At 39.9% G+C, this 12871-nt stretch overlaps 1 protein-coding gene across 3 annotated transcripts in view; it reads left to right on the top strand.

Moving 5' to 3' along the window:
* The window catches only part of LOC127449626 (zinc finger protein 644-like), a 32419-nt gene extending 20170 nt beyond the window's left edge, over window positions 1-12249 (top strand). For 2 of the 3 annotated variants that reach the window (XM_051713147.1, XM_051713146.1), the window contains exons 3-7: window positions 3633-6365; window positions 6521-7069; window positions 9943-10068; window positions 10158-10263; window positions 10392-12249. In XM_051713147.1, the coding sequence (XP_051569107.1) occupies window positions 3650-6365; window positions 6521-7069; window positions 9943-10068; window positions 10158-10263; window positions 10392-10605 (3711 nt within the window). In that variant the 5' untranslated portion in view covers window positions 3633-3649 and the 3' untranslated portion in view covers window positions 10606-12249. Of the gene's footprint in view, window positions 1-3632; window positions 6366-6520; window positions 7070-9942; window positions 10069-10157; window positions 10264-10391 lie in introns of those variants that run through there. The other variant, XR_007898762.1, reaches the window with a different exon arrangement.
* The last annotated feature ends 622 nt before the right edge of the window (window positions 12250-12871 follow it).

Raw genomic sequence — 12871 nt, forward strand, 5'->3', positions numbered from 1 at the left:
AAGCCAAAAAAAACCAAAAAACTTTTGTTTACCACGGATGAAAGAAAAAATTGGGTTGGGTAATGAGATGAGGAAGTGTATTACAGTATATGTTATCGACATACATCAGTGATTATATGGAATGAATAACCAAATTTGTTTACTTGCTTAAAATGAAGTGTTGGATAGGAGACTAGCTAAAGTTTGAAGTGTTGTGTGTATTTGTACCATTTTGAAATTCTATTTGTTGACTGGTTGGCCTTCTGCGGGAATAACGTTTTTTTTTCTTTTTTTTTTCTTTTCTTTTTTTTACCTTTTTGTAAGAGCCAAGCTGTACAATATCTTCAATTGACCATCTTGTACAAATTATTGTCATGAGGCTGCATTGTCCTAACCCAGTTTACAAATTGAAATAGTCATTTAGGCCAAGCTTTTAAATATTGACACTGTCAACTACCTGAAATACAGCTTATTTCCTTACTTCACTGTGAATGGTAATTCACATAGAAATGACAAAACTCATAACAAAAACTCCCCAAAACATATCTTGTCCTGTCAGCTGTGAAACCCAGAGAGAGTTTCCTGAACTCAACGCTCATCCTCAGCATGGTGAAGGAAGAAGATAAAGACATGGTTCTCAGTTTCTGTAAGGTGTCAGGCTGAATAGCTTTACCTGATTGTTGGCTCACAGCTGTGCTTTGTTAGTCTCTCACACTTGAGAAGCAGCTTCATAAAATTCACAGGGTCAAACAAATCAATAATTCCCATTAACCGAGGAAGATTCTCTGCTCGGTACTTGAGAGGCTACGACCTCCTGTCTTTGTTTAGATATCTTTTTTTTATTTTATTATTATTATTATTATTGTAAAGGAGGAAGAGAGGATGGGAAAGGGAAATGGAAGGACAGATGCATGAAGGAAATAGAGAGAGTAATGGATACGGTGAAATGGTGCTGGGCATTATGCTGATTCACATATACAGATAACTGCTCTGAATGACTTACCACTTGGTCTGTCCAACTGTTTTTATGGTCCTTCCCTTCAGGGGAAGAGCTTAAGGAGATTTTTCACATCTGATTCCAGTGTTTGGATTAATCTTTTTTTTTTTTTTTTTTTTTCTCAGCCTGCATATTTTTGAACTAAAGAATAAAAATAATTTGCTTAGGAAGAAAGCAATGTAGGTTCATGCCTTCATCCTACTTTAAGAAGTTATTTTTAAGATTTAGATTAATATGAGTTCTTCGTGCCTGTGAATGTGCCTCATATTTATAGAGCACACTTTATAGTGCTATGACTTTGTAGCACACCATATAATTGTATTTTTTGGAGCGAGCACTTCCAACTTTTAACAATTTTTTTGTAGCATTTGAGTCTAGGAGGAAAAAACGAAAAAGTTATGACACAAAAGGGGAACATAGCAAGTAGTTTGAATTCTCATATGATTAATAAATATCCAAGAAAAGTTTACCATCTGGGATTCCAGAATAATGTGTAATGATAATATGCAATTATCACCTTTTATTTTTTCTGCAGTAACCTTAAGATGAGGTGCAACTCGAGTGTTAGAACAAGTGCTGATGGAAAGAATAGGGGCTGGGAGAGAAAGAGAGAGAGGGAGCAGTGACATATGTGTGTTGTCTAAGTGTTAAGTGCTCTTTTACTTGTGCTGTTAATTTAGACTGATCACAGGGGGACCTCCTCTGATTCATTATTGTTTGTGAATTCAAACATCTGAGCATATTTAAAGAAGGGGAGAAAGAGAGCTAATCGCTTCAGATTGATCTCCGCGCAGAGCGTAAATGTATTTAAGCTCATAATCCTGTAAATAGCTTCCAGCAAGGCAAAGTCAGCCTTTTAACATTGACTAAATGAAGTAAATAGAAGCAAATTAATTTTTAAAAGATGCATTGCAGTTGAACCCTGTTTATTATGTATGGAACAGATCAGTGTGGAAACTGGCAGCTAATGAGGCCTGTAAATTTAAAGCTGAATTCATATTCTGAGGCTTTGCCACCCTGCTGTTTAGGGGTTTGCAGTGAAATTTGTTTTTAAATGCAAAGCGTCTGTTCTCCCTCCGAAAGCCTCTCACACCCCAACAGATGGAGAGAATATGGAGCTCAGAAGGTTTACCTAGGAGGTGGTAACAGTGAAGCCACTCATTAACACTGAATTTAACACTTCGTTAGCAATGCGGCTTCCTGTTGAGAGCAGCTAGTGCTGAATGTCAAATCCTCAGAGCATACACTTTGGCCTAGCAGGACAACAGCAAGCCTGGGCCCCTTTAACACATCCTTTAAGCGCACTCCTGTTGTCCCACAGGTTTTCTAGTCCTGGGCTGTTGAAAACCATCAAATATAATTAGATCGGTTGATGACATCTGAGGTATATTTCACTGGCTATTTGTGAACAGGAGCATTCTGTATTCTACCTGTGTGTGAGTGTCTCTCTCTCTCTCTCTCTCTCTCTCTCTCTCTCTCTCTCTCTCTCTCTCTGTTTGTATGTGTGTGCCAATTTATCAGGTTTGAAGCAACAACAGTCTCATGCTGGGATGTGCTTTGGCACCATCAGAGAGTGATAAGACAGAATAATATGATCTTATATGTGGTGTGCTTTGTTCCCATGGAAATTGGTAAATTTTAGCAAGCAGTTGAGATCTTTAGTGGGAGAAACAGGAAGGTTATATCCCAGAGGTGCTTTAACATAATTAAGCTTCCTCACCTGGACTTTGAGGGCTAATGGTGGGGTGTGCTGTGAAAAGAAGTGGTGACAGTGGGTATTTCAGACTCATAATGTGGCTAAAAAAAATTATGGCCATCTCCTTTAGGCCACCATTAGTAAATCTGTTTTTAGACAGTTTTTTTTTTTTAAGGAATTATAGAGATTCACCCAAAAATGAAAATTCTCTCATAATTTACATGCCCTCTTGTTGTTGTATGATTTACTTTCTTCTGTTGAACACAAAAAGAGATTTTGTGGAGGAGGTTAAGAGTCCCGGTCACCTTTTGGTGACTGAGGCTAGCATTCTGCTCAACCTCTCCTTTTGAGTTTCATGGAAGAATGTGGGGGTAAGTAAACAATGACTGAATTTTCATTAGTGGTGAAAATGAAAATTCTCTCATAATTTACATGCCCTCTTGTTGTTGTATGATTTACTTTCTTCTGTTGAACACAAAAAGAGATTTTGTGGAGGAGGTTAAGAGTCCCGGTCACCTTTTGGTGACTGAGGCTAGCATTCTGCTCAACCTCTCCTTTTGAGTTTCATGGAAGAATGTGGGGGTAAGTAAACAATGACTGAATTTTCATTAGTGGTGAAAATGAAAATTCTCTCATAATTTACATGCCCTCTTGTTGTTGTATGATTTACTTTCTTCTGTTGAACACAAAAAGAGATTTTGTGGAGGAGGTTAAGAGTCCCGGTCACCTTTTGGTGACTGAGGCTAGCATTCTGCTCAACCTCTCCTTTTGAGTTTCATGGAAGAATGTGGGGGTAAGTAAACAATGACTGAATTTTCATTAGTGGTGAACTATACCTTTAAGACTTAAACTTTGAATGTTACATCATTACACATGTCATACCATATGTCTGCAGTTTAAAATCTAATATATAACTAGTATGCTGAAGTGAAACTGATGTCTCTTGTACCTCTTTTACAGACTGTGTTGTCCCCATTATGGCTACAGTAAAAGAGAGTACAGAGGATGACAAAGAGGTAGAATCTTCCTCTGATGACACTCAAGAGCTGACAGCCATATCTTCTCACAACAACAACAACAACAACAATAACAGCTTGGATCCACCAGAGCTCCTGCCCTTGGACAGTCACCAAAATCTTTTAAATGGAATCCAGCCAAACCTATTTGTCTGTGGGAGCGTTCCTGCTGCCCCCAGCACAAATGACTCATTGCCTTCAGGAGCACTTGTTAATGGAGCTGCTTCACACTGTACCTCAGAGGGGTCCTGCGTCCACAACAAAGACATGTCTCCTCTGCCCAGGACAGACACCAGCCCAGAGGTGTTACTGCCTCCCAGTGAGCTTCAATCAGACACCCGGCAGAAAGCAGAAGGGTGCACCCAAAAATTGCTGGCCACACGGGCCTCATCTGAATCAAGCAGCAGCGACGGTGAGGCCCCCTTAGATGTTCTGGTGGGGGAAGGCTTGGATAACAGGCCAATCAGCCGACTGTTGGCTAGAAAGGGAATCAAAGCAGAGTGCTTATGGGACTTTAATTCAGAGTTGTCAGAGAGTTCCTCTGATGACTGCGATGGTCTGAACTGGGGCCTGCAGGAGAATTTCATGCGGTTACTGTTAAAAAGTAGTGTAGCAGGTGGAGTAAGTACAAAGGTGGAGATTGAGGGAGCTCCACCTGCCAACCAAAGACGAAGGATGCGGAAAACTCAGACCGTGGAGAGGGCTGCCACTGGAGGACAAGTTTATAATGGCTTTGATTACACATCCCAGAATTCTCTAACCGATGAGGACTCTGATTTTGATTCGTCCATTAACAAAGAACATGCCTTCAGGAATGAGACAGAAAGTTTGAAAGCATATGCTGGCTTGCACCTAGAGAAATTCTGCGACAAGGCAGTTGCCATGAAGGAACTAATTTCAAGCAAAAATGAAGAGAGATGTGATAAAGGAAGCAGCGACACTGAAACAAACACCTACATGGGTGAAAAATTGGCTCCGTTAAAGACAGAGACAAAAACAGGCAGGGAGCTTTCCTTCTCATGCTCAAAGTGCAAAATTAATTTCAAGGAGAAGATGCATTTGCAAAGGCATATGATGTATCATTTAGACAGGAATAATAAGGTGAGACAAGAGCATGTTCCCCGACCCTTTATATGTAGGGAGTGTGGGCGTTCATTCCGAGACCTAACCTCTCTGCAAAAGCACACGATAATCCACCAGGTGCGTAGGGAGAAGCTGATGGAGGAGATTAAAGGTTTCAGTCAGATAGATGTCGAGGGAAGAAGAGCTTGTCTTCAGTGTCCCCAGTGTGTCTTTGGAACGAAATGCCCCAAAACTTTTGTCCATTATAGTGAAACTAATGAGAAGGAGAAGCACACCTATAGCTGGAAAAAATTTGATCACATGACTATGAATGAAATTGAGCTAAATGCAAGTGAGTGCACAGCTCATCACGACACATATAACAAAGATGGCGACTCCTTTGTATGCCAAATTTGCACATTTAGAAGTAAGAATAACAATGCTTTCAGAAAACATGTTGAGCTCATACATGGGCAACCATATTATGAGTTTTATAGAGTAGCAGACCAACCCAAAATCAAGAACTCATTAATGCCAAAGATTCAAAGCACAGAGAAATGGTCTGCAAAGGAGAGAGGTGAGGTGCCTTTTAGGCCCAATAACTCAGCTGACCTTAATCAGAGAAGCATAGAAACGGAAAAAGCCTGTGACGTTTTGAGTTCCTCGCTGATCAAATGGAACCCTGGCAGCCCAGCAAACAAGCTGTCACCATTCTCACAGAGAAGTGACAAGCAAAGCAAATTATCCCCTCTGCCTACAGAGAAAATAGATGTGACAACAGGTCTCCCTTATGTCGAAGAAGACAATCAAGAATATGAAAGCGCTGTCTCAGAAAAGAGGACAAAATATCTTTCCAGCTTTGACGTGCATTTTACAACAAAAACAGAGATCGTCAGTAAAACAGCCTGTCTGAACCCTGGCACTGAGAGCTGTCCCAAAGATCCCTCAACCAGCAGTACTTTAGCACTGCAAACGTTGAGGCATAAACTACCCTCGAAACGAAAAATGTCAATCCCATATCACAACACCCCTGTTGATGTTCCCCATGTGCGTTTTCCAAAATGTGAGCCTGATTCTCAACAATGGGAAACGACTAAACCACAAGAAGGAGATGACTATGAAGGTGCTCAGGATTTCAACGGCTACGCCAAAGAATCCGCAGATTGGTCTCGTAGCCATACCCCCTGTGATTATTTCAACTGTGGATGGACATCCCCTGTCAAGAACAACATTCCTGACTATGCCAATCACACCAATCTGGAAAATAACATAAAGGTGGACAGTGATGAAATCTGTACATTTATAGTGAAGGAGGAGTGTATCGAGAGTACAATCAATGAGGATACCCCTGATCCTGTTGTTTATAACGAAAGTGACCCCTATGCAGACTATGTGGTCTCCCCTTTGTCTTTGGTGGGCAGGAAGTGCTGTCCCTACTGCCCAGCTGTGTTTGAGTCTGGGGTTGGCTTGTCCAACCACATCAGAGGACACCTACATAGAGTGGGGCTAAGTTATGATGCTCGTCACGTGGTGTCACCTGAGCAGGTGGCATCTCAGGATTGTCGACACCGCATACGCAGAAAAATCCCTTCAGTGAATCGCAGAATCAGAAAAGGTGATTATTGTTCACCTTTGCATTGTGAAATAATAATTCATTGTGATTTTAGATAATATCACACATGCATAACCTATATTTATGTAGGTTTACAAACTTGTCTACATGTAACATATTGATTTAAATATGGTAATCGTTTGCTTTCATTATGGCAGATAAGCCAGAGTCTAAAACCGAACACACCTGTCCGCTGTGCCTGGGCTGGTTTGACACTAAGACCGGCCTCTCCAATCATGTGCGGGGTCACCTGAAGCGAATTGGAAAGCCTATTTCGGGTGCTAGCAAGTCACCTCTCTGGATTCTGACAGAACTTCTTCAGGATGAGTCAGAATACAGAAACATTATGAGGGTGCTTGGTGCCAGACCACACTTCTCCAAACCTTTTTTCTCTCAAAAATTTGCCAACAGCGATGGACTGTTCCTTACATCCACTGGGATTCCCATAAAGATCCGTCATGCCACCGGCACACCAGACGCAGGGCAATGGTCTATGATCAGATCACCACCTGTGGACAGGGAGATGCAGAGGACTGATACAGTCCCATCTAGCATTTTAGAGGACCTGCTGGGAAATAGGAAACTGGAGCAGGAAAAGGAGGTCCGAGGTCACTCAGAGAAGAACATGACTCCATTGGCCATCTCCTCCACTAGTGGCAGTATACCCAGGACATCATCTGTGAAGCTGGATCCTACCTGGAGTGAAGGTCAGGAGCCACACACTGTCACCCATTCATAAATCATTTGCTGCTATCCAGCAAACAAAATATTAAAAATAATATTCATAGATAAGTCTGTTTTATGTCCGCCTCTAAAACTCAGTTTGATTTCAGATAGATAAGATCGGCTTTTGATCATACAGTGGCCCCCAAAAGTATGTGGACACTTAAGCCACATTTAAAAATCTATGAATGTCATTGAATCAAATAACAAAATATCATACAGATCCCAAATGGGATCTGCCAACAAATTATACTAGCAGTTTTTTCAGAGCTAACTTCACATTTCTTCTCCATTATTTATTTTCTTTTTTTTTGCAATTGCTTTTTAACCAGTTTGTCTGAAGGTTTTTTTTTTTTTTTTTGGTGGATGTATAAAGTCAGTTCCCCTCAAGTTCACACAGTCCTGGCAGAGTTATCCGCAGGTTTAGTTCATCACATTAGCTATGGACATGTTTCACTGACATGTGACAACTATAAAGCATCCCATTTTTTATCTTAATTTTGAACAATATATGCATTGTTTTATCACCAAATCAATTTTTTTTTTTTTTTTTTTTTTTTTTTTGTGTATGATGCTTTGCTTTATAAAGTTTGCATGTGTTTTGATTATTTTGAGTAAATGCCACTTGCTGTGATATCCCATTGTGTATCTATAAAATGCAGTATGTATACAAATACTGAAGCTGAGTCTGAGCTGTTTTTCTTTCAGTAATTAGGGTCAGTAAGGTGCCTTAATTCATATTTGAAGACATTAGACTCTTTGAACCTCTCCAAAAAGAAATGGCCCTCAACCATTAATGATGAAACATTTCATGCATAATTACATGTTTTCTCACCAACAACTTGAATTTGTGTTAGTGTTGCTTAGACGTAATGGTGAACAGGTTAATAATTAGACCCCAGTTGTCAAACTCATTCAAGTTGAACAAGACCAAGTTCAGTGACAAGATTTCCCAGGAGTTCCTTAAGGATTGTAGAAGGGGTTGACTCATGACTGAATAATTAGGTTTTAATTACATTTACAGTGTTTCTCACATGGGAGCTGGGTTTGATAAATAATTTGATGAATGCCTAAAGTAAATGAAACAGGTATTACATATATAATTGTCTTTTTTTTTAAGGTGAAGTGTGTATTTTTTTCTATTTTACAATTATTAAAATAATTCCCAGTTTAATGTGTGGAGACAACTATATGTAAATTGTTTATAGGTTGGTTTCCTTGGAAAGTGTAATGTAGCTCTGTTCCATTTTCAACATAGCTCTGTTTGAACGATCTGATATGTCAACTTCTGGCTCAACCACTGTTGTAAGTTTGGAGTGTTACCAACTTTTTCTTTTATTTTGCACAATGACAGATGGCCAAAGTGTTTGGAAACTTATAATCCTTCAACCTATTTTGTGCCGCTAATGGCCCAGAAATTCACATTCACCTTTAAGATGACAATGCCTTACTTGTTTTATTACAGAGGCAAGTTTTGTGGTTGTAAAGTAATTACACCTTGTTTCTACCACCTTTATTATTTACAGTGCATTTTAAAACACCCAATTTCAGTCATACACTCCATATTAAATATGTATGGCAGACGCCTCATGCTTAAGACAAAGTTCTCATCCTGTAACCTTGAAGTTGCTAGTTGATGCCATTGAAAGAAGGAGGGAATGCGAGATTCAGAGAGTGCAGTGGAAAAGTTTGCCACTCATTGAAATATTGTACCAGGTACAAAACAAATTAATGTCATCAAAAGTGGCTTTGAAATTCAAATGTAAAAAGTGTAACGCTCTTTTATGTATCACTGGAAACACATCAGCTGTATTTGCACACCTTTGTTTTATGTCTACCCAAATAAAAACTTTCATTGCATTAATAAAAAAAAACATTAATGAAGGTTTGAAATCACTTTTATTTCACAGGTTGCCCATTTTAATTGGATGTAGAATGATGTTTAATTTGATTTCATTTTTCAAACAGATTAATTTAATCAGGACTGTGGTTTATGTTCTGCTGGAACTTTTTGATTGGATGTGAGGCATCAATAACTGGGAAGTCTGCAATCTGGCCTTTTTTAAAAGAAATGTGTATGTGCTTTTCAGAGGAGAGCAACTGTAAAATGTGACTTTTTTCTTAATCAGATAAGAGGAATGGGACATTCACACTTAAAATGGTTAAACAATGGACTAAATATTTTTTTATTTTTTTTTAAACATTGCCTATAAAGCAAATTTTAAGCATTTTGAACACTGGCTTGTCACCTTAAGTTTTAGTTGCTGTTTTTGTTATATGTCTTGTTTTGACTGGAAGACCTTTTTTGTATTTATTGCATTATATTTCTATTTTGCATATAAGGCAACCCCTGATTATGAAAGACATTTTTGTATCACAAAATGTGTTTCACCATGTGTTATTTCAAGAGCTCTTTATAGTCAAGATTGATACAACAGCTGTAGATTAGCATTAACTGGACACATTTCCTCTGAAATTACAGTGGGAGCAGATGAATAGCTTCAAATTAGAAAACAAACAAACCAACCAACCACCAAACCTTGTGCTTTGCACTCTTTTACAGAGAACATATAGCTACATGTCCTCAAAAACAGAGTGCACAACCGATCTTTATGATATGAAAACAGATGGAGTGGGAGGTGATGACACTCAGGGAATCACAGTTTTATTCTTCGAGCTGCTGTGTTCCTTTTCTAAATTACACACACTCGCACATGATTCTTTTGCTATTCAGAGTGGTTTTGAGTGGATTGCAGTAACAAAAACAAAAAAAAATAAAGATGCTCCGAGCGAACAGAGGTCACCTATCTGTTAATTAAATTAATTAATTTAAACATTTTATGTGTGTGTGATCTAGAGAAGTTTGCAGCAAATAAGAAGATCTGCATCCACTGCAACACAACGTTCCAGAGTGCTGTCAGTCTGTCCAATCATCTTCGAGCATATGCACGACGGAAGAGGATTGCCTTATTAGAGGGAACAAGTAGGGTCTCATACCTGCTCACTCTTCCAATCTAATTATCCTCCCACTCAGCTTTTAATTTTACCGTAATTACATTGTTTGTTTTACAGCATATGATTGTAAACAGAAGAGGCCTAGATCAAGACCTGGGCCAAAAAGCAAGGTGTTTTCATCTGCGCACACCGCCTCTGAAGTGATCTACAGAATGACCTGCAGGTATTTTACAACACTGCAGTACTTCATTATGAAACTCACTCTTAACACTGTCATGAGCTCTCATTTCTTTTTTTCTTTCTTTCTTTCTTTCTCTCTCTCTCTCTCTCCCTCTCCCTCCCTCCCTCCAGGTTCTGCGGTCTGACCTTCCAGGGTCCTCAGTCAATTCAGGAAGACTGGATCAAGCACTTGCAGAGGCATCTCATGCACACGAGTATCTCTGGCATGGGTGCAGGTATGGTGGAGGTATCAGCACTATGTAAAGAGCTGAGTTCACCATCTTCCCCCGAGCACCTGCTCCTGGATACTCACTCTACTCTCAGTCTGCCTGTGGGGGTCTCCTAAGCCACGTTTACATGCCAGCTATGCTCACTGTACACCTGTTCGGCACATGTTCATAAACAAATACATGTATATTATGCTGTATATACTGTACATATATGAGAACAGAATATATATATATATATATATATATATATATATATATATATATATATATATATATATATATATACACCGATCAGCCACAACATTAAAACCACCTTCGTAATATTGTGTAGGTCCCCATCGTGCCGCCAAAACAGCGCCAATCCGCATCTCAGAATAGCATTCTGAGATGCTATTCTTCTCACTACAATTGTACAGAGCGGTTATCTGAGTTACCATAGACTTTGTTAGTTCGAACCATTCTAGCCATTTTCTGTTGACCTCTCTCATCAACAAGGCATTTCCGTCCACAGAACTGCCGCTCACTGAATGTTATTTTGTTTTTGGCACCATTCGGAGTAAATTCTAGAGACTGTTGTGCGAGAAAATCCTAGGAGATCAGCAGTTACAGAAATCCTCAAACCAGCCTGTCTGGCACCAACAATCATCGGTGTATATACACCGATCAGCTACAACATTATAGCCATCTGCCTAATATCATGTAGGTCCCTCGATCGGACTTGTTGCTCCAGCACATCCCATAGATGCTCAATCGGATTGAGATCTGGGGAATTTGGAGGCCAAGTCAACACCTTGAACTCTTTTTCATGTTCCTCAAACCATTCCTGAAAAATTTTGCAGTGCGGCAGGGTGCATTATTCTGCTGAAAGAGTCCGCTGCCATCAGGGAATACCGTTGCCATGAAGGGGTCTGCAACAGTCTTTAGGTAGGTGGTACATGTCAAAGTAACATCCACATGAATGCCAGGACCCAAGGTTTCCCAGCAGAACATTGCCCAGAGCATTACACTGCCTCCGCCGGCCTGCTTTCTTCCCATGGTGCATCCTGCTGCCATCTCTTCCCCAGGTTAATGACGCACACGCACCCGGCCGTCCACATGATCTAAAAGAAAGCGTGATTCATCAGACCAGGCCACCTTCTTCCATTGCTCCATGGTCCAGTTCTGATGCTCACGTGCCCATCTTTCGGCAGTGGACAGGGGTCAGCATAGGCACTCTGACCAGTCTGCGGCTACACAGCCCCATTCGCAGCAAGCTGTGATGCACTGTGTGTTCTGACACCTTTCTATCATGGCCAGCATTAAGTTTTTCAGCAGTTTGTGTTACAGTAGCACTTCAGTGCGATCTGACCAGATGAGCTAGCCTTCACTCCCCACGTGCATCAATGAGCCTTGGATCCCTTTTGGTAGGTACTAACGACTGCATACCAAGAACACCCCACAAGACCTGCCGTTTTGGAGATGCTCTGACCCAGTCATCTAGCCATCTCAATTTGGCCCTTGCCAATTTCGCTCAGATCCTTATGCTTGCCCTTTTTTTTTTTTGTTGTTGCTTCCAACACATGGAATTCAAGAACTGACAGTTCACTTGCTGCCTAATATATCCCACCCTTTGACAGGTGCCATTGTAATGAGATAATAAATGTTATTCACTTCACCTGTCAGTGGTTTTAATGTTGTGGCTGATCAGTGTATATACAGTGTGTGTATATATATATATATATATATATATATATATATATATATATATATATATATATATATATATATATATACATACAGGTGCATCTCAATAAATTAGAATGTCGTGGAAAAGTTAATTTATTTCAGTAATTCAACTCAAATTGTGAACCTCGTGTATTAAATAAATTCAATGCACACAGACTGCAGTAGTTTAAGTCTTTGGTTCTTTTAATTGTGATGATTTTGGCTCACATTTAACAAAAACCCATCAATTCACTATCAAAAAATTTGAATATGGTGACATGCCAATCAGCTAATCAACTCAAAACACCTGCAAAGGTTTCCTGAGCCTTCAAAATGGTCTCTCAGTTTGGTTCACTAGGCTACACAATCATGGGGAAGACTGCTGATCTGACAGTTGTCCAGAAGACAATCATTGACACCCTTCACAAGGAGGGTAAGCCACAAACATTCATTGCCAAAGAAGCTGGCTGTTCACAGAGTGCTGTATCCAAGCATGTTAACAAAAAGTTGAGTGGAAGGAAAAAGTGTGGAAGAAAAAGATGCACAACCAACCGAGAGAACCGCAGCCTTACGATTGTCAAGCAAAATCGATTCAAGAATTTGGGTGAACTTCACAAGGAATGGACTGAGGCTGGGGTCAAGGCATCAAGAGCCACCACACACAGACATGTCAAGGAA

Source organism: Myxocyprinus asiaticus, chromosome 12, assembly GCF_019703515.2.
Source record: "Myxocyprinus asiaticus isolate MX2 ecotype Aquarium Trade chromosome 12, UBuf_Myxa_2, whole genome shotgun sequence".
Classification (NCBI taxonomy): domain Eukaryota; kingdom Metazoa; phylum Chordata; class Actinopteri; order Cypriniformes; family Catostomidae; genus Myxocyprinus; species Myxocyprinus asiaticus.